The 22,399-nt window shown below is 40.2% G+C and overlaps 1 protein-coding gene across 1 annotated transcript; it reads left to right on the plus strand.

The window, feature by feature from the left end:
* The first annotated feature begins 10 nt into the window (after positions 1-10).
* Positions 11-22,008, plus strand: LOC135989937 (cytosolic phospholipase A2 epsilon-like). The gene is made up of 21 exons (XM_065637067.1): positions 11-37; positions 339-422; positions 3,123-3,195; positions 4,027-4,163; positions 5,371-5,502; positions 8,509-8,549; positions 8,989-9,031; positions 9,777-9,840; positions 10,415-10,581; positions 10,702-10,794; positions 11,162-11,199; positions 12,312-12,447; positions 13,895-14,031; positions 15,640-15,862; positions 17,034-17,148; positions 17,520-17,657; positions 18,152-18,259; positions 18,700-18,891; positions 19,371-19,537; positions 20,420-20,600; positions 21,770-22,008. Exons 1-21 carry the CDS (start codon positions 11-13, stop codon positions 22,006-22,008), a joined length of 2,535 nt encoding a protein of 844 aa, XP_065493139.1.
* Positions 22,009-22,399: the final 391 nt, after the last annotated feature.

Here is a 22,399-nt window from a genome sequence, read left to right on the forward strand (position 1 = left end):
AGAGATACTAATGGAATCATCAGCTTGTTCACCTTTGGTAAGGGAAAAATCAGTGGTGGGTGGGAGGATCTGTTTGGCTGTCTTGGTTGAGATTCATCAAAAGCAAATTCTCAGGGAATTTTGATCCTTAAATGTCAAACGGGTCTGTAATGGGCAGCTGTATTAGTAAGAGCAGCAGACAGATGGTCTTGGTAAGATGGAGATGCATCCCATCGAGAAGAGGAGAACTGGTAGGGCCCCTTGCTATTGCCGTGGTGACTCTGAGTAGAAACTGAAAACTAGGAGTTGTTGACTGCCAGGTTTCATTGCTGGTCCCTCTCTTGGCTCCTTGTCTCCAGGACCAGTTCGTCCAAGCAAACCCACACGGGAAGATTGGAATTAGGAGGAAGGATCATGAAAGACCTTACAGCGCTGAAGACAAGGTACTGTCTAGAAGGCAGCTTCTGGTTTGCAGGGGGAGGGCTGCGGGGCATGAACAATGGCTGTGCTACCTGCAGTCTTCCATCAGCCTTTCCCATCTTTCCCTAAACGTAACTGTAATTATGAGACAAGATTTTTTTTTAACGGTTAGTTACAGGAGTATTTGTTTCCTCTGCGAGTGTGCTCTCTAGAGCAGAAAAATATTCACTATGACTTGGAGGTTGGGAAATTGAGGAAGGTGATGACCTTGTGGTTTAGATGCTGGGCGACGAAGTAGGAGAGCTGGATTTTAGTCTTCATTTTACTGTGACCTCACTATATGATGGTAGTCACACCTCATAACACCCCAAGCTCAGTCGTCTTCTTTTTTTTTTTTTTCCCTGTGCTTTATGGAGACTGATCATTGTCTGCTACTTCAAATAATTCTGAATGCTAATTTTGATGAAACTGAACTGGTAGAAAGGTGTTGGAAGGTACTGAATCTGGTACACACTGGATACGTAAAAAATTATTCCCTTTTCTGAGTAACGGCTGGTTTAAATGATATTAAATGATAGCTTAAAAAAATAACAAAATTGTACAACATGGTGGTTCCCCCTCCCAGCTCTGAATCTGCTCTTTAGCTGTATTCAGTGCAGAAGTGTGAGTCTAACTCTTCGGTAGATCTGAGAGAGCAGTGAACTCACTACCTGCTAGCACTATGGAATAATAATTGATTTTGCATCTGTGTATTTTCTTGGTCCTTCAGCTGTCTCATGAATAAGTTTTCTCCAAACTCTTGTTTATGGATGCCACTAAAGCTGAGGATGAAGAGTTAATCCTCTGCATTTGGGGTGAAAAGTTGAGCTTTCAGCAATTCTAATTATCTACTCTGGTCATTCTCTTTAGCTCCAGGAACACCACTGGCAACAATTTTGCGGAGGTTGATGGATTTCTTCCAAACCTGGTGATTTTGTTCAAATGACACTTTCTGAGAGAAAACTATTTGGTTTGGAATTTTCCAGTGGGCTCTAAATAGCGTCTGGCCTGGTGACTTACTGCTTTTGAGGTGGTTAATCTGTTAGGAGATTGACATAACAAAATGAGAGGTACACCAGGAGGTCCTAAGGAGACAGTTTCTCAGAAATCGTGATGCTTTGAAAGTTTAATTGCTCCTTTCAATTTAATTAATGAAGCTACTGCTTCTGTATGTAGTATTTTACTTCTGATGTTTTCAAGATTGTCTTGCCTTTCCTCTAACCAGGTATTGGGTTGGTGTAGCTGTGATGGGGAGTGGGAGGGAGAAAGTAAAAAATAGAGTTGTGTAGCCTTCAAGATATTCCTGTGCAGAGACCTACACTATGGGATGTCAATATATTGTTATACATCAGTGCTTCTCCTTGGTAAATCAACGAGGTCAGCCTAGTATTCTTCCATGTGAACATATTTTAAAAATAATTTAAATAATTTCTTCTTGCAAAAGTTCTGAATAAGCTAGAGTATTCTCAAATACCTTTTGTGTGTGTGTGTGTGTGTATGCATTCATATGCAATTACAACTTTTATTCTGGCTTCTTTGGTTTTACTACATAATCTAACACACTGGCCATTTTACTCTCATCCTATCAGAAATGTGATTCAGCTTGTATTTGGAGCTTTCCATTTTCTTACATTGTTTAGAGTCTTTTGATCCATGCTTTCTTCAGTTCTGGTCTTCCTCCAGCTCCCGGTTTATGTACATATATCAGTTCTGTATGTTGTGCTAATGTGGTTTCGTTTCAATTAATGCAGACCCTATTTACAGATGACAGGCTATCTTTACTCAGACAAAGCCAAAAAACCCCACCCAAACCACAGATTCTTCTGCCTTACGTCATATCAAATTTGTACTGAAATGCTAGATCTGCCTCATGGGGACATGTAAGAATGCTGACCCCAAGCCTCTGATTTCAGCCTTTCTCCTGCTGGTGGGACTGAAGAGCTCTGGGGTCTCATACTGGGCTTTTCACTTCTAGAACCATTCTCTCCCTCTTTTAGCCTTTTTATTTTTTTTTTTCTTTTCTTTTTTATTTTTTTCCTTTTGAGGGTCATGTGTTTTGGTTTGGTGCAGGATGTTATGGTGTTGTGTATCCCACAGCCACAACAGCCACTAGCAGTGATACCTTAATTGGGGCCTTATAAGATGGAGAGCATCTGTTCTGTTGTGCAGTAATGTTACGTGGCAGGTGGGCAGCCACCCTGCTGGAGGAAGGACATCCTGTGGTCTCCAAGCTGGCACAGTGGGAAGTGCTCTGCTGTCAGCTGTTGCACTCAGTCAGCTTGAAATTTGAGGAGCAAACTCTGTAGCTTGAAGGTAGCTGGATTTTGTAAGGGAAATTATGTAATGACTTCTTTTGTGAAAAATATCTTGTGGTATTTTTGTACTACTCCCTGCGTTGAAACTTAACCTCCAAAACCTAAATCATTAAAAACCCCCTAGTGTTAAACACAACTGGTTAGTAAAAAAAATCTGGAATCTGACATCATATGGTACCACAATAATTCCCTCTTAGAAGTTGTCTCAAATAACTAAAATGAAAACATACTCAGTGCATTAATATGAGAATGGCCTATGGTTACTTACTTCCCAGGTGTCTTCCTCTTTGCTGTGCCATATGATAGGTGGTCTTAGTGCTATCTGAGTTATTTGCTAATAATTAAGGTATTTTTCTCATCGTTCTGCAGCCAGAAGAGCCTCGGTTGTGCTGGTTTACTGTAAAAATCATAAGCATGAGAAATCTCCGCAAAGCAGATCTCTGTAAGTATCAATGATGGTGTGTTTACAGGTTAGCAAGAAAAGTCGCTGTCACCTGAATTTAATCCTCTTGTACACCTGCTGCTAGGATTACAGTAGTGTCTCAGTGTTTTGGCTGAATAAGTTGTATCTGTTTTTGTTTAGACTCAGTTACAATAGGTTAGGAAACAGTTGACGATAGAAAAGAAATAGAATAGAAATTCTACGTTGGGAAAGAAGTTATCCTTCCCTTTACTGGTCGCTCTGTGATATTTTTCATTCCTTAACTCTTCAGTGTCTCTTTATCCACAGGTTGCTGATTTCCCTTCTGAAAGGGGCATCTTTTTGTGAAAGATAGAGGAAAAATTACTGGTTGTATTGAGTGCTGCTGTGTTTGTCTCTTCAGTGCTATTTCACTGTGAATGACTTGTACATTAGAACTAGGACTAGATTAAAAAAATCCCCCAAACCAGATTATTATTATTTTTTAAAATAAAAAGTGGAAGTTTCAGGAAGTGAAGTCATATATGAATTTACTTGGAGTCTGGCAAATATTTGAAAACAGAACTAAAGAATGAGAAGAGCCAGAATGTTTCAGTTTAGTGCTATTGAAATTGAATACTCTGGCTTTTGTTACTAAAGAGTAGTAGTGGTTTAAAATTGACCTTTTTTTTTGGAATTGACATGAATTTACATAGAAAAGTTAAATAACTCTAAATGTGGAATGTTTTCCTTTGTGTCTAATGAAATATTTAGGACACCTCAAAAGTTAATATTTTTTTCCCCTGATTGGGCAAAAGGCATAATAAAAAAAGTATAGCTGTACTAATTCCATACATCTTTTTCTTAACACAGTGACCCTAACTGACTGCTACGTGAAGCTGTGGCTGCCAACAGCTTCATGTCAGGAAGCCCGGACAAGAACTGTACGTAACTGCAGAAACCCTGTCTGGAATGAAACCTTCCACTTCATGATCCAAAGTGAAGTAAAGGTAGGGTCTGCACTTGTGATAGTGGGCAGATGCTTTCTAAAGGAGATGTCTTCGCCTGCTGCATGCAGACTCTTTATGAGAGCCTTGAGGCTCACACAGAGGCTTGAACTCAGTTATGCAGAGGAATAGGGTGGCAATAGAAAGATGCAGAAAGCATCAGAGACAGCATGAGAGGAGCCATCTCCTACCAGAAAGCAAATATACAAGCCTGGGTGTAGATTCTCTGGTGCCCTGACGGGTCTCTGTTATCTTTTAAGCACTATAACTCCAGGAATTGGATGAGAGGTTTTATAAACTCCTTAGAGTTTAAGTAATATTTTCTTACATGCAACCTTGAAGGCATTTTTGCTGTATGTTGCCATGAGCTTGTAATATTTGCTTTATACAGTAACAATGACATTGTAAATTATGAGAGGTACCATATTCAATGCTGTTTTTAAGAAAGAAAAAAACCCCAGCCTTTAATACCAACCATTACATCACTAAACAAGCACATTTTCAAAAGCCTAGTAGGCTATAAGAAATCAAACCCATGTCTGATTTATAGACTTATAACAGAATCATACCCATCCCATGGTTTGAATTAGTGTAAACTGAAAGGATTATGGATCATCTGGCATAAAGTCAAGTGCAGGTGATACAAGATCTAGACAGGGAGTCAGTTTCCTTTGGCATAATAGTAGTGCATGTTCTTGCACAGCTGTGGCTAATCTGACCCTTGAGAAAATGCAAGGGAGATCACGGCAATTTAACTTAAAATCTTTTGACAAGATTTAATGCACTTTATCTTCCCTTTGTAAAGGGCTAAGGGTTTGTCCTCTGTTACTTGCTGCTGATATGCTCAAATTTCTATAGATAGTAATTTTGAATCCACAGATCAAGGATCATGATAAAAAACAGGTGTAATCTCCACTCTGTCCATTGCATATTAGCATCACGCTTGTCATGCTGCCTTTCTTATGAGCTCTTGCTCATTGCCCAGTCTGATGATTTACCTCTGCTAGGGTTAGTCCCCGACTTTGTAGGCTGAGCCCCAGGGGCTGTGTAACTGAGCAGAGGTTTGCTGCAGCCATCTGAGCTCCATGCCATCACAGGAGTCTGTCTGCATTGAATGTGGTGGCTGCATGCTGACTCCTGCTAGACCTTCCTTTTGGGCTCAGTAGTCCCAGAATATGGCATTTGTATCCTTCTCTGCATCTCTTCTCAGAACGTCCTGGAGCTGACAGTCTGCGATGAGGACACTTTCACACCAGACGACCAGCTTTTGACTGTTTGCTTTGATGTAGCTAAAATCCAACCAGGAGAAAAAGTTCACCTGAATTTTAAGTTGAATCCAGAGGTGAGAAATGAAAAGATGAGTGAAATTAAGTGGATAGATAAAATAATACTCTGGATTAGATTTTTTCCCAAGTTACTTCCTATATTAAACTTTAGAGTCACTTTTGCACACAATGACTTCATTAAGAGGACCTCATTAAAGCACAAAGTTAAATGCTTGGGGTTTAGGAGGGACCAGAAAGAGTCACCTGCTATTGTTATTGCAGTTAGATGCAAAATGGCTTTCCTAGTCTGAATTTTTTTTTGACATCTCAAAAATGTCTTTTGAGAAAAACAGAGCAAGTGTCAAAAATGAAGAAGCTGATGGTTAGAGATCTTGTCACTGTTGTAGGGGACTGACAGAGTTGGGATGGGAACAAACCTTATCCCCTTTCTTGGCAGCTGCCCCAACCCTTTGGCCATTAGCTCTCACAGGGGTACCTCCTCTCAGCTTCACCAGGGATTCTGTCTTATGCTTTCAGGCAATATGGCAATATGCTTGGTAAATGATTACATATTCTCATGAAAATATGAAAATATCTCAATTTTTTCTCCTCCTTCTGGTAAATAACTTTTTTTTTTTTTTTTAAGTTAAAAACTCTCAGGAAGTCTGTTTATGATCTTTTGTTACAGGATTACAAATTTCTTTTATGGGGGGCTGAGCCAGCACAGAATGGATAAGGCTCGATGAATGAGAATCCCCTCTTTTCTTCTAGGTCTATGTGTGGCCCAGGAGTCTTATTTGCCGCATATGTCTCAAAGAATATTGTGTTTGGTTGTATTAAAGAGGGGATAAAGAGCTTCTTATGAAATGTTTGGTGGGTGAAGTTGCTGAGAGAACAGGTTGGGAAATCACACCATCTTTAAGAGAGCAAAACATGTACTCAGATTACTTTCCCCAAAATATGACATCTTCTCTGCTTATAGGCTGTGTAGCAGGAGACTCCAGGACTTTTTCACACTTCTGATGAGGGCTTGAGTTCACAGTTCTTAGGAACTCTGTGTGCTCTGTTCATTTCTAAACTACTGTGTCAGACAGGCTGTCCAGAAAACACTCTTGCCTGTTCTTTATATTACTATAACTTCGAAGAGTGTTTATTAATTGCTCTTCTAGAAAGCAAATCCTTAATAAATATTTCAATATACCTGCTCCAGATGGCTATAGCCTTCCTTAGAATAAACCTCATGTGACTGAGATCATTTGAGCTGTGATTTGAGCCATGAGTTTGCCCTGAGGCATTTGCAGAGTTGGCTTAACCCATTGGCTCAGCAAAGTGGAAGTTGGGGAGATAAGACACAGTGAGCTGTGTCTCAGGAATGTCTTGGTCAAGCTGTATTTATTCGGATAATGACTCCTACCCAGGCCACCCATGAAGCATCACAGATTATGGTCTGTACATGGATTTTTACAGCACTTAGGGTTCATTTTTTTAAAAAAAGTGACTTAGTAGTGGGACATGCTGGGTAATCTTAATAATAGACAGTATTGCCACCTCTGCCCATAATGATTTCTTTCATCTACCAAGGTATCTCAAAAGAGGACTGAGGAGGTTGGATGGATAATGTCGAGCATTAGGGCTGCTTCCTGCTGTTCCTCTTCCTCACTGTGTGGTCTAACAAGTCTTTCCACTGTTTTGCTCCAGGTTTTTCACCCACAAAAATGTGAGTGGGACTTAATAGAAATATAACTTGTGTGAGTGTATGTACAGTAGCATAAGAAAGATGGGAACTCAAGGCAGGCACAATTAGGCAGATGTTATTAGCCAGGGTCTCCCAAACATTGTTTCTGCTGTTCTTTGGACAAAGTTGGAACAGACCATCAGTGAATTTGGATAGTACAGAGTGGTCACAATCTAGTACTTGATAAAAGTCTGTCTTGCATCTCTGTACAGTGACTGCTTTCTAAAATGCACCCCTTGGCCTTCTGTTACAAACTGTTGCAACCACCTTAATTCTCATGAAACTGAAACTCTGGAGAAACAAGCAAGGAGAAGCACCCGCTGCTGGGTGGCTTGCCACAGATCAGAGAAGCCACCTGAGATGTCTCATTTACTGACAAGAACTACTAAATACAAAAATACACACTTTTCACCTTTACTGTAATGATGATTTTACCTCAGCAGCTACGTTATCAGAGTTTGCATGATTTCACAGTCTCTTCACAAAGTTAAAGTATGCTGTGCAGTCAGACTGAAGGGTTGCTTGGCAGTAAAGGTTAGTTCTTCTCAATAGGGATGAAAAAATTTACCGCCACTTGTCAGAAAGAGATTTATATCTTCCACTAATTAGTGTTTTCCTCCCTGTGGGTGGTCTAAGAGATTTCTCAGATATGTGATTTTGTATGGTATTTCCTGGATTGGCTGTGTCCCATACAGACTGATCCAGGAAATGGCTACAGTAAAATAATGCAATTATTCATCCCCTCTTGTGTTGTTCATGTGTTACTCTTGTCTTCTATTGCTGTTCCATGCTCTTATGCTTTCCCCCTTTTTTTCACCTTGATTTGACCCTCGTGAGCTCTTTCCCTTATTCCCCTTCACAGCTTCAGTCTTCCCTTTTCTCTCTTCTTCCCTTCACTCTGGCAATTTTCATTTCCCAAGTTGGTCTCTTTTAATGTTTAGTCACGATACCCTGCAGATTCTTTTGTTTTAAGCCCGACATACTCACTACCTGGCTACATTTATTCTTGAGTATGTTCTCCTACATCATTCACTTCCCTTCCTCGGTATCCATTGACCCATGTCTTATCCTACTAATAAATGAATAACGGGACCTTCACCCCCTATTCCATGATACCTACTCTCCTCTTCCTTTGCGGGGGACAGTTGGTGTGTAACCAGTAGAGCAGTGGAGATATATGAAACAAAGGGGTGGCCAAAGAAGGCTCTATCCATTTACATTATGATGCAGAGGGTGTGGGCATAGCAAAACCTTGCAAGGGAGGGTTATACAAAATCATCAGAGCTCTAGCAAAGGAAAAAATTTATTCGTTCATTTTCCTTAAATGAAAAATAAATCTTATTTTCAGAAACAGGAAGAACTAGAAGTGGAATTTCTGCTGGAAAACATGTGAGTAAAGCCTAAATGTTACAGGATTCGTCATCAGAAAATTTCGCATTTTAGAGGGTGGTAATGCAACGTGAGAGAAGTTGCTCCATGTACCTGTGCTCAGACATTCCATCTCAGCATCTTCCCCATGTTTGCTTTTCTCTTCTGAATCTGGTGAAATGCCTCCCTGAGTGACAGTCTCACTAGTTATAGTTGAGGGCGGGTGTTTATTTTGTAACTCAGCCTAAAAACAGATGATGCTGATCGGAGGAGGTAAGAAACAGCGAGCGTCTCTAGGGTCTATGGGACTGTGGCCTGGTAGCAAGTGTGAAACTCAGGTGAAAGATGGAAGTGCTGATGGCACTTGGAAGCTAGAAAAACTGAGCTCAGAGATCTATTTGCATTTAAACGATTATTGTTCATAAACCTCTAAATAAGCCTTTTTCTTTTTGCTTTTCAGTCCAGATGTATCTGAAAACATCATTACTAATGGCGTACTAGTGGTAATTGTTTTATTTTTTTTTATACTTATGTTCTTACAGTAGGAAAGAACTGAGGGGTGTGCCTTTAGGTACAGACTTTACTCTTTTTCAGATAAGGTACTGGTATGGTTGTACTTTTTTGAATTTAGTCATGTTTGTAGCACATTCTGTGTTGAGAGAGACTTGGACCAGAGCTCTGCCATAATGCTGGTGAGCTTCTCACCAATGAAATGTCAGTAACGAGGAAACTTGGGAAGGGAGTGAATCCAGTCTCAGTGCAGAGTTTCTTACCAAATGTCTACCTTGGAGCTGAAGGCTCTTTTCACACCATTCCAAAGTACCATATGATGCCCCTGTGCTGCTACTTCCTCCTATGCAGCAGTCTCTTGGGAAGTTTCAGCTTCATCCTGAAGGCATGAAAGTACAGGCCCATGTGTTCAGTTGTTCTGCAGAGTTGTAGGTGTCCTTCAGCTCACTCTTCTGTAGATGAAAGTTAATGCATGGTCTACATGGGGAGAAAAATGCATTGTGTTAACTGTTGAGATTTAATGATATTTAAATATAATGGGACAGATGCCCAGCTGTCTTAGCTCCATTGACCACAGTATTGTTTGCATGGTTTACACAAGCTGAGAATCAGCCTCTGCAATTTCCTCATGTTCACAGGACATTGTGGCCAAGCCTGTGTCTTCACAGGACCCCTAGATGCTTGGTGAGGATCCTGAACTGTTTCCATGACCAGTATTTTATTGCTTATCTCTTCCAGTCTCGTGAAGTTTCCTGTTTGGAAGTAAAAGTGGATGATACAGAAATGAAGACCCCTTACACAAGTGAGGCTATTGATTTAAATCGTTTGTCACTGCTTTTTATGCTAGAGAAGATGCAGCTGCATCCAGATAAAGATCCATTTTAGCGTCCTCCATTTGCATCAGGGTTGCTTGAGGATTGAGGCATTTACTGAATAACCTGCTTACTAATAGTGAGAATCCTCTGGAGATGGCATTGACTGTGTAGCATAAGGGAAACTGTGGAGGTGGCTGGGAGACTCAGAAACGTCACTGCAGTGTGGTGGAACAGAAATACCTGTGATGAGGACAGAAAGTAAAAGAGGGGAGACACAACTATCAGGAGTGGAAAGACAATGGTGGAAACTTGGGTCTGTGAACGCTGGTCCAACACATGCTCTCCGTCACTCGGCAGGGGAGAAGCTGCAAAGCTGCCCTGGCCTTTCGCTGCTTATTCTGTCTGTTTCTTGCTCACACTGATTATGGGAGAGGAAAACATTGTGGCCCAAATTAATGTTGACTGCACTGAGACTGAAACTTTACTTGAGGCATTTTTATTTGTTATTTTTCAGGGCTAGATGCAGTTAACATTTCTCTGGGGTTTGCTTCTTGTTCTTAGGAAGAGACTTCACGTTTGCAGTGAAAGGATCCTATGAAGAAACCCAGGACGTTTCCATAGGTCCTTGTTGCAGCCAGGGAGGCAGCAAAACCACCAAGTTCCACTACATCAAGCACAGTCAACCCAGACTGCACATGACTCTGCCAAAGGAGCATTTTTTCTGTGGTGTATGTTTTGCTTATGGATGGTGATTATAGCTAAAGTAACTTTTGGGAGAAGCTTGATGAATTAGCCTTTGTCTAGTAAATTTTACCTGTTATAACAATTTTTTTCCTGCTTCAATTCAGCATGGCTCAACTAGTAGAAAAATGGATGTAAGTAGTCCCCTGGCTGTGCCTCTGCCTCCTCTGGACTTGGGAAAGGAAGTGACAGTGATGAGAGTGAGTAACCTTTGACAGCATTTGGAATTATTTCAGCAACCTATATATATGTGATATCTGGTCTGTTATTAATAATTTACTAGTGTAGTATATGCATGCTCAGATCTGCATACGCTTGAAAGTGTGTGTGTGTGTATATATATATATATATATATTCAGGGGAAAAGTAGTATAGGCAGAATTGCTGATTACTTTAGAAATATTTTAAAAGCCAGAATCTAGTGATGAGTGTGTGCAGAATGCCTGAGAATAGGCCAAAGATTTGTCACTAGACTATATATCTGAATAATTGTTAATGCTATAAACTTGCTTTTGCAAACTTCCAATTCTATTTAAAATTTATGATATTTTCATTCTTGATTCTCAGGGTGAATCTTATGAGGTGTCTGTGAAGGAAGAAGATGGGTAAATCTTTTATTTCTTTTGAATTATTACTTAGGCCATCTCTTATCCTTTCATAGTATCATCTTTAGACGGAAGGAAGTTACAGCTTAAACTAGCTAATTTCAAAACCAGAAATAAAGATTGTAAAAAAAAAAAGACTAAAATATGGGAAAGAGTTAATAAAATGATACACGCTTTTGAACTGGTTGGTAGGAGTTCAGCAGAGAATAAATGGTAGGCAGTCATGGAGTATAACTGTTCACAATGTTTTCAACATGTAACACATTTCTAACATGTTTCTAATATTGTTAATTACCATTTATCGGTCCTCTGCAGGCCGTTTTTCAATTAAACAAGTGGACAGTAATTAGCTTGCTTGCAGTGATCTTCCAAAGGGCAACTTTACCCCCCACTGAATAGTAAGCTACATTGCAAGCACTAATTTGCAGAGTGAGATGATAGATCAGAGGTTTTACTGAATAGTAAATATGAGTCACAAAAGGGACAAAATAACCTTTTGGCTGAAAAAACCCCAAAACAGTAGCCCTGTGAAAATGTAAGTTATAGAACTAATGATGCACATGGTGGTCATAATCATGTACAGATATGAAGGGATCCACTTAAGAGGCATCTTCTGATTCAAGTATTTACAGCACAAGTTCTCAGCAAAGATAAGCCTTACAAGGTATTAGGATCAGATTAGGGTTTCATTTTGCCTAAAGTGTGTTAATTTTGTGTAACTTCTTAGGCCCACCCTGCTCTTCAGGAAACATATACAGAGCAAGAGAACATGAAGAGGTGTCCAAATTTCAGAGCTCAATGCGAAGCAGCTTGAATTCCCTTATGTTTCTTGATTTTAATCAGCAGGGAATTTGATTCATTTTAACTTCCTCATGATTGTATGGAATAGTTCAGGACATGATTCTGGTCTAAAATCTCCACAAGAAGGCAGAAATATAGGGCTTGCAATATCCATACACCTTCTTTCATTTGTAGAGAGGAACCTCCCTGTGCAAGGAAGTAACCTTTCTTTAAACTGGTTTATTGTTGTTGCTGTTTCTGCTTGACGTCTCAAGCCGTAGCTCTAGAAATGACTTGCAGGTAACATGTCTCGTTCTGTTCTTATGCTCTAGTTGCAAGAATTTAGATTTGCGGCTGGGGTTTGATCTATGCGCAGAGGAGCAGGATTTCATCTGTAAAAGGAAGAAGGTGGTTGCAGCTGCTCTGAAAAATATTCTTCAGCTAGATGAAGACCTGCAGGAGGATGAGGTATGTGGGACAGTATCTTCAGAACTTAAGGTGTTCTGTCTCACTTTGAATAAAGTGAATGCGATGTACTTGCATGACTACCCATACAGCTCTTCCACATCTTCTAGACTAAAATGTGTAGGCCAGACTGTCACTTGTGCCTAAGACCATATCCAAGAACTTTTGGCACAGAGGGTAAAAGAGGAACTGTCAGGAGGTCACTTATAGCTCCTGTATTCTCTGCCAACCTCCAGTCTCACTCAGGGGCACCCAAAGGATGTAGTTGTTGAGATGAATGTGTGTACAAGCAAGCATGGTGAAATTTGGTTGCTGAGACAGAGACCATTTCTCCTCAGTTTGACACCTCTCCCCTTCTCTGCTGCACAACTCTCAGAGGGGAAGGGCTGTGACTCTCCCTTAGCACACTGGTGCAACAGCATCTGTCTTGTGTGTTTTTCAATGTGTTACCTCTTGCTTTCTCCTCTCCTGGGGATCCCTGGACTCAAAGGTAGCTGCTCTGTTACTGGAGGACAGTGACCTCCTATGGAGCTGTGGTGCTTGGAGCAAGAGTCAAGGAGACACCCTTCTGCAATTGGGACAATATGCCTGTATGGGATTTCCTCCACTGCTCTGTTTGGCTCCCAGCACACCCATCCCGTGATGCTGTGTGCACGACAGCATTTGTCAACAAAGTGCTCATAAACTTAAATAACAAGTAGAATATGACTTGTTATTATTAAATGAGAATAAAGTGTTCCATTAATTAAAAAACAAAAACCAAAACTCCCAAAGTAGACGGCAAAATGCAATGAAGACAACATTAAAGGTAATGGCAAGATACGTTCCTAAAACTGAATAAATATGTTGTCTCCATTTTTGTTAAGGGCTACGTATGGGACAAAGGGAGGATGGCTAACAGAATTGCTGCATCCCTGAGAAAAGACCAAATTGCATATAGCATTGACGTCAGGGAAGGGGGAGGTAATCTAGCTGACAAAGAGAATGTTAAAATAAATCTATAAAGCTTGGCACCATCTGCCTGGAGAATACTAATGGTTGTATTTAAACTTAGAAGAAAAAAAATTATGCAGACAGCTTTTGCTCTGCTCTTCTGAACTCAGTTTTACTCAGGATTTTAAAGTGTGTTTTTGAGGGAAAGAAGTGAGGAAAAATGAAAAACATCCAGAAAATACTCTTTACAAATCTGAAGACAGATTATGTCATACAAGAGCCATGCTTACAGCTCCTGATTTACCAAAGCATCATGGATCAGGAAGGTGCTTTCAGCATATGTTAAGTCCAACCAGAGTTTATCCAACCCAAACACACACCTAAGCACTGCCATGATGAGAGTGAATTGAGTCCAAACCTACATGAAACAGGGTGTTTCTGTTACTTTTTCTGCATACCCATCACTTCTCTATTTCATCTGGTAATCAGCATTTCTGTGCCTTTGTGTGTTGAGCAGGTGCCAGTGGTAGCACTCATGACCACAGGAGGGGGAATACGGTCCGTGATATCTCTGTTTGGCAGTCTTCTGGGTCTCCAGGAGTTAGGTGTTTTGGACTGTGTCTCATACATCAGTGGTTTATCTGCCACAACATGGTAAGGAGGGTTGGGCTTGTGCTTGCTGTTTGTGTTAGCAGACTGATAACCTGGTGAAGCATATTGCCTTGCTGACTTATCTTACTCAGCATTATGCTGAGACTCAGCTCTTGGGCTTGCTTTTGCTGCTCACCCATTTCATAACACCGCTCAGTCTGGTAGCCCTTATCTCCTCTAGCTGTAAGAGACAAATTGAATGAGAACTACTGTATTTCTATAATTGCACAGAAACAAAAAGAGCACAAGTCAGGATGGTTTACCAGTATCTCCCTGCACTTCAGCATAGGTGACAAACCCACCCACAGCTGTTCTGTGGCTCAGATACGTGCATTTCTGCCGTGCCATAGGTTTCAAGTTCCCCTGGAGGCTGGACTTGTTTCTGTCATAAACTCGATGCCTGACACAGAGAACGTAGGGGAAATGTGTATTTTTTGATGAAAAATGCATATGACTTGGCTCCATTTTTCCTTTTCCAGAGTTACCTGGCAGAAATGATTCTTATGTTAAGTAGGGGATGGAGGTGCTCCAGTGTTTTCTTTTGAATGGAAAATCCTTCATGGCTATGAATGAGGGACTAAACAGGACCTGGTAGGGCAAAAAGCTGGCATTTTCTTGGGAATGTAAGAAATGAGGATTACTTTCTGGGGGAGAAGTAAACCTTTCGATTACCAGTGTAGACAAAACAGATGTTAATCATGAGGCAGGTAAGATGCTGCAAATAGGCAAGAGAAACAATGCAGCTGGAGACATGGGGAACTGAATCTCTGAAAGGACACAGACCTGACCCCCAAGCATGCTTGAGAGCAACAAAGAAATGAAAGTAGGGAAACATTATTTTCCCTTCCTTTGTGTATCTCTTGGGTTATCTAATTGTGAGTAACACTTCAGAAATCATCTTGTAATACATTTGTTGGACTCAACTCTTATGCAGCTCTGAAAGGGAGAATTTAAACAAAAAGCCCTGAGAAACACAGAGTGTCACACACACAATGTTGACTTTCTTGCATGACTTGCAGGGGGCTAGGGCTTTAAAATGTTTTGCTTCTGGAGGGCTGCTCTAAAAAGAGATGTGAGATGGAACTAGAGGCAGTGGGGTGGGGATGAAAAGGGATGACTGGAATCTACCTGAACTCTGGAAACTGAAATCTCAAGCAGAATGGCCCTGTGTGTGCCAAGGGTCTGAGGTGACTTGTCTGCTGCATGCCCAAGGAGGGGAGCTCTCGCACTTATCCAGAGCAATGTTTGCTGCTAAACTGCTAAATGCTTCACACAGCTTCTAAAACAGCTGAGGGAACTGGCCTCAAACAGAAACTGCAGCTTGAACCTAGACAGTCAAAGGGTAATTCTAGCAAAAACTGAAGTTATGGGTGTTCCTTTATTACTCTCTTGATTCTGAGCAGAAATAAGCTAGGATTATTCTGAACGTTTCCCTGCAGCAAGAAATATCGTTGTATAGTCTAAATTCTGCCAGAGCTTTGAACTGGTCTTCCAAGGTAAAAGTTGAAGGGTGAGGGCCTTGTGTAACCTGAAGCAAAATGCTTATATGTGATATAATCCCATGAGTTTTCATGTACCAGTGACAAACCACACTATGTTTCTTTTTACCAGGACCATGGCAAAGTTATATGAAGATGCAAACTGGTCACAGAAGGATCTCAGAGACCCAATTTGTGATATCAGGAAAAATGTAACCAAGAGCAAGCTGCAGTGTTTCTCATTGGATCGTATGAAATACTATGAAGAGGAGCTGTGTGAAAGGAAGGAAGAGGGGCACAAGCTGTCCTTTGCAGATTTCTGGGGACTCTTCATTGACAGCATGCTACATGAACAGGTATTATATATCCATCCCTTATTCCAGAGAATTTCTAGCATTTCATGTCTGAATTTCTAGATTCAGATACAGGAGAGGCTGTCAAAACTTCTGAGAGGTTTGTCTTTGCTTTGGCCTTTTAGAAGAAAAGTAACATGATAAGGCTAAAATATAAGCATCTGGGGGAAATGTCTGAGCATCTAAAGAGTCAAGGTGTTAATAAACCTGATTTTCCATCTCTAATTTGAGATCAAATGAGCATTCTAGTAACATACAGAGGAGAGGTGGCTCCGATAGAGCTAAGGTCAGGCATAGCAATATATAGCCATAGCAGCAAAAAAAGCTGTATTAAGAAGGACAAGGAACTACTGGAGGGAGTCCAGCAGCAGACTATGAAGATGATTCGGGGCCTGGAGCATCTTTCTTATGAGGAAAGACTGAGAGAGCAGGGTCTCTTCAGCCTGGAGAAGAGAAGGTTGAGACAGGGGATCTTATCAATGCTTATAAATATCTCAAGGGTGGGTGTCAAGAGGATGGGACCAGACTCTTTTCAGTGGTGCCCAGTGATAGGATAAGGGGCAATGGGCACGGACTGAAGCATAGGAGGTTCCAACTGAATATGAGGAAAAACTTCTCTACTTTGAGGGTACCAGAGCACTGGAACAGGCTACCCAGAGAGGCTGTGGAGTCTCCTTCTCTGGAGACATTCAAAACCCGCCTGGACACATTCTTGTGCGATCTGCTCTGGGTGAACCTGCTTTAAGCAGGTGGGTTGAACTAGATGATCTCCGAGATCCCTTCCAAACCCAACCATTCTGTGATTCTGTATTGCATAAAATGGGCCTTGGTTGACTTTTATCTGCAGCACCTCCAAGGTAGCTAAATCACAGAATCACAGAATATCTTTACCCTTCTTTAAAGCAAGTCATATCCTAGTGGCTGCACAAACAAATTTCTCACATTTTTGCTCCATCTCCTATTCCAAAATTTCTGGAAGCATTAGTGATAATGATTTGTCAAGATTGATGGCAGAGAACACATGAACGTATTTGTGTGGTCAAACAACCAAAGTACACAGAACAAAATCTGCTGAGGTTTAGGAGATTTTTCATTCATAGTCCATGCTTAGATACTGTATTTAGTCCATGCATCATATTCATCTTTTATGATGACTTCTGTTCTTTATAAATAGGAAAGTACTCACAAACTCTCTGATCAGCAACTGGCCGTAAATCAGGGGCAGAATCCTCTGCCCATATACCTGTCCCTCAATGTCAAGGATGACTTTAGCACTTTGGATTTTAAAGGTAATGTTTATTATACACAATTATAGAAATCTAAGGAGTTTCCCTTTAATGCTGGATGAATGCCAAAAGCTTTTACCATCAGTCCAAGCTATAAATATTTCAAATAATTTCTTTTCCCCTGTCTTCACATCTGAGTTTTGACTTGGATGAAAAGCATGCGTTCTCACACAATGTGCAAAGACGCTGCCCTGTGAGGGGTAGAGATGCGTTTTGTGGCAGCTTTGAGAGCTACCACTGCTGCTCTTCCCCATCAACTCGTCCCAGCCTCTTTCAGCTGCTGAGATTCCTGCCCAGCTTTTGATTCTCTAAGCTGTTACTTTTAGCTGTGTTCAGGTGGCTGCAATAAGTCCTTCATGATGCCGCATTTGCAGAGTGGGTGGAGTTCACACCTTATGAGGTCGGTTTCCTGAAATATGGAGCCTTTGTTCATTCAGAGGATTTTGGGAGTGAGTTCTTCATGGGTCACCTGATGAAGAAGATCCCAGAGTCTCGCGTCTGCTTCTTGGAAGGTGATTTTCTCAGAAAAAAATTCACTTTCATAACCACATAGTTGGCTACACAGAGTTTGCATCTAATAACTACTGGTCTGCCAGTAGCAATATTAGTACAACAGATAAGGTGCCTGATGAAATTTAAATCTCAAATGAACCAGCCAAAAGTGGCAAAAGAGGAAGCAAATTGCTGAGAAATGCAATTAATTTGCTGAACTACTTAGGTTAGACCAAAACAGAACACACACATTAGGACTCATCTTTTGAAGTATCTAAAATCACAGCCTGACTTTTTTAAACAGCCAAGTTTCTAAAATTGCCTAGTCATAAGCAAGACATTATGTAGAATGGCATGGGATTTGATATTCATACTAAAATTCATAACATTTTATAACTTAAACAGTGCAAATTTAAATGACCAGAGATTGAATCCAAGTAGGTTGACCTAGCTGTGCTCTAAAAATTCAAAGTAACATAAAGTATGGAATTTTATTTTTTTTTAAACTTTCAAGGAACATGGAGTAATATATTCTCCCAGAATTTTATGGATGCTGTCTACCTCTCTGGTCATTCAGAGGACTTCTGGCACAGATGGACCCGAGACACTGCACATGACATTGGTTAGTTTTTTGGATTACTTTTCACTTGCATCTTCATTGTCTTCACATCTCTCTGAAATGTGAAATTTGGTAAAGGTTTTGTGTCCTGTTTCTGGGTTAGAGGACACCAAGCCTTTGGGAATGAAGGAAAAACAGAAGATAAATAGTTGTGCTGGAAAACAGGAAAAAACATTGTGCTGCTCACGGTGTAATATCCCTGGGGAGTACTGTTAGTCATGAGAAGGTTACCATGAGTCCTTTGGGGAGGGAGAGGCCAGACATGGAATAACAAGGCGATGCCGTGACACTGAAACCAACCTCTGCCCGGAACCATCTGTATGACAGTGCATGTACTCCATCAGAGATGGTGGTTTGGCTGCTCAGTCCCTCTTTCCTTGTTAGTATTAGAGGAGCACTCTAAACAAACGCGAATATAAACCCTCTTCTCATTCTTCCTACAGAGGAACACCCTGCTCTGCCCAAGAAGTCTCATGAGCAGACAACTTCCTTATCCATTCCCAAAGGTTTCCTTTCCAATGCTCTTCGAGAAATGATGACCGGACGGCCGGTGGTTTCAACTTACCATAATTTCCTCAAGGGCTTGCAGCTACATAACAAGTACTTAGAGAATGAGAGATTTTGCATGTGGAAAGGTAATAATTAATTGTTTTAGATGCATCTTTGAAGGTGATTTGAACTCTCAGACTTGCTGAGGACAAGTATTTCATAAGTTTTAGCATAAAGGCAAATTTTTATTAATACTATTTGATTAATATGTCTGTGGAATTGGTTTTGCTGACCCCAAGATGATTTACTGCTGGTCTTATTTCTGTCTTGGAGAAGCCACAGCAGACTTGCTTGAATTCTATTCTTCTCAGGAATGCCACACAAGAATGACTTACAGCTCCTACTGAAGCTAAATAGCCACGAATTTACACCAGCTGAAAATGCAGATCTTACTGATCTCAGAGTCAAGATACTTGTCAAAGACAAATATTTAACTGTGGGCTTTGTGTCAAAGACTAATATAAGTGTGGGCTGTCTTTTGTTTCTATCCTTGTTGTGCTAATTTGGAAAAAAATGGACATGCTCCTGCATTAATTAATTGATAATATACGTTTTTGACTTTCAGACACTGTGCTTGATTCTTCTCCCAACCAGTTGAATGAAACGGGTGACTACCTCAACCTGGTAGATACAGCTTTCTTCATCAATACCAGCTGCCCACCCATTATGAGGCCAGAGAGGGAAGTGGATGTCATTTTGCATTTAAATTACAGCGGAGGATCACAGCTTCGGGTGATGTTTTTAAGCAGTGATGTTTTGAAATAGTGATTCTTTACTTGTATGACTCCAGCACCTGAATTACCACATTTCTCCTCTTCTTCGCCCCTGCCTCCCCCAAAACAGTCTGTGGGGTTTTTTTAAGTTCATATATATAAGATCATATCATGGATACCGTTGAACACTGTTACCATAATGTCACTGTCTTTATGGGGGCTATTTTCAGTAGCTTTCTGGGGACAGACACGGACACAGGCACATAGAAGATTACCTATTCTGTGTATCCGTGCAGATTTGTCATTGTGGTACCAAGTTCCGCAATAGTTAGTTAACTAACTTTTACAATGTAATTAGTTAAAACATAATTTTACTATTTTTGAAGGAAAATTTGAAGTTTTTCTTTTAGGTTTGGCTCTTGGTGTTTGCATAAGTTTCAGTCAGGTTTTTGTTTTACTCTGTTTGAAGAATCATTGATGGGTGTATTTGATTGAAATTTATGTAATTTATTTGTAGGAGGACATGAAGACATTGATTGTTAGAGGTACAGAATGCAAACATACAAGAACCATTGATCTGAGATACCATGTGTAATCAAAATTTCCTTATACAAATCCTTTACTGTTCCCACTAAATCACAAAAATGATCTGAATTTAATATAAAATTCAGAAAACAGTAATCTTGGTTTAAAAATGTACAGTGTCAGCAAATCAGCCAAATTTCTATTACCCGGGATATATTAAAATCAAGAGGGTATGCTTGTTCTAGTCCATAGTTAGCTTGATTTGTAAACATATAAATCAACCCCAGATTGCCTAGCGCAGCAAAATATCAGTTATGGTGCTTGGTAACCTTATTTCAACCTCTCTTTGTGTTGCAACTCTCCTCTGTTGAACCAGCCACTGGACATGTTCTCAGAGTACTGTTTGGAGCAGGGGATCCCATTCCCTAGCACGGAGCTGAGCCAGGAGGACCGGGAACACCTGAAGGAGTGCTATGTGTTTGAGGACAGCTTAGAGGCACCAGTCTTGGTCTATTTCCCACTGGTGTGTGATACCTTCCAAAAATATAAGGCACCGAGTAAGTTAACAGCATTAATCAATCATTTTTTGAGGTTGTCACATCCAGTTTACTCATTGAATCAATCCCTTTTACGAAACAAGAGGCTGTCAAGCTTCTCAGTTGGCTAAATTATCATATTCCCAGCCCTGTTGTGATGAATAGAGTGTTGGTCAACTAATCAGAGATTGAATTTAAGAGTGTCAAAACTAAATGCATGAATAGTTGTAGCTTGAGGCAAAACCCATTATCTGGCATCTGGGACAGGAGGCAGCTAATAAGTTACAGCCACTGGTAACTAACACTGTCACTTCATGGTCTTGTAATGAGATACTGTGTTTACTTTGTTAATAAAGCCAGATCCTCTTGTTTGTTTACATGAAAAAAACTGAGAATAGAAAGTGCTGAAAATATATAACGAGGAAAGGATTTGCTAGGATAACAAGTTGCTTTGATACCTGTCATTTTTGAAAAGTTGCCAGGTTATTTACTCTAGTTCAGCAATAGAACATGTAATCATCTCTTTGTTTCACCAGAAAAATTACTTGTCAAATTCAGTTTCAGTTTACAGATACAGTTTCAGTTTACAGTGTATATCAACTTTAATTTTCTTGTTGCCAATTTAGTATGGTATCCATACTAAATTAAAATGGAATTCTCGGATCCAGGAAGCTTTCCTCAAAAACTGAACAAAAAATTCCATGTATGAGCTTGTTGAAAAAGACCTCATGTAGTTCATCATCATCTTATTTGTCCTACTGCATGTGCTTAAAATCCCAGTCACCTGAGAGGGAGAATTCCCAATTCAGGAGCTTCCTGGTGTAATTTGCTACCAGTTGGTAGATAAGAAGCTCTGATCTCAGTAGCCCATGGAAAAGTTAAAAATACAAAATTCCAGATCTGCAAAAGTGAGATATTCTCCTGTAAAACTTTAATTTATGGAGGAAAGCGTTTTGTACAGAAAATGTGTTCTGCCAGTCAATTCTGGATCAGCTGTGACTGTAGTCAAGCAGCAAAGTACTGGATTTTATTAGTGCAGCAGGTATAGTATCTATACAGTAATTAAATCTTGAACCATTTTCCTGAGGGAATTCAGTTTCTTGTGACTGTTACTGTGTATTTTACATTATCTGGTAGGAGTCTTCCCCTCAGGAACATTGCTATGTTGAACTTTGCTGTTTTTACTTCAGATGTGGAGCGTAGTCACACAGAGATGAAGCAGGGAAGAGTAAAAGTGTCCAGCGTTATTGGTCCCTATTGTACTGGTCTGCTTACATATACTGAAGAGAATTTCGACAAGTTGCTGAACCTGTGCGATTACAACATCCTGAATAATAAAGATTTAATTCTTCAGGCTTTGCGGACTGCAGTGGAACGAAGGAAGCGACTTAAAAACTCTTCATCACCTCAGTCATCAAAACTTTCTTAAAGTATATTTTGACAAATCTTATCAGAACGAGAAATACGAATGTTTTGATAACAGATTAACAAATATTCAGAGAACATGAATCCATACAGAAGAAACACGTTAGCTGGTTAAAAAAAAAAAAGTATTTTATTCAAGTCTAATGCTGCTTATCACATTAAAGTCATTGACAAATCATGATTACTTTCAAAAATTCTCTCCACTGTTTTAGGGAATGGAAAGGCAGTCATAGAACTATAGGGACCTATCTGTGTATACAGCCATATAAGAATGAGATTTCAACCTCACAAATGTTCATGCCAGATTTGGGTGCAAATCTTGGTAGTATGTGATCTTTAAAGCAGAGATTAAGCAAAGCCTCGCCTTATTTGCAGATCTCTGCTCATGACAGTAA

This window comes from Caloenas nicobarica, chromosome 5, assembly GCF_036013445.1.
Source record: "Caloenas nicobarica isolate bCalNic1 chromosome 5, bCalNic1.hap1, whole genome shotgun sequence".
NCBI classification, from domain to species: domain Eukaryota; kingdom Metazoa; phylum Chordata; class Aves; order Columbiformes; family Columbidae; genus Caloenas; species Caloenas nicobarica.

Excerpts from the sequence above, each read along its gene's own strand:
- LOC135989937 (XM_065637067.1), top strand. The coding sequence starts at position 11 with ATGGAATCATCAGCTTGTTCACCTTTG. Across the intron at positions 15,863-17,033 it reads ACAGCATGCTACATGAACAG|GAAAGTACTCACAAACTCTC; the intron begins GTATTATATATC and ends CTTTATAAATAG. Across the intron at positions 17,149-17,519 it reads TAGCACTTTGGATTTTAAAG|AGTGGGTGGAGTTCACACCT; the intron begins GTAATGTTTATT and ends CCGCATTTGCAG.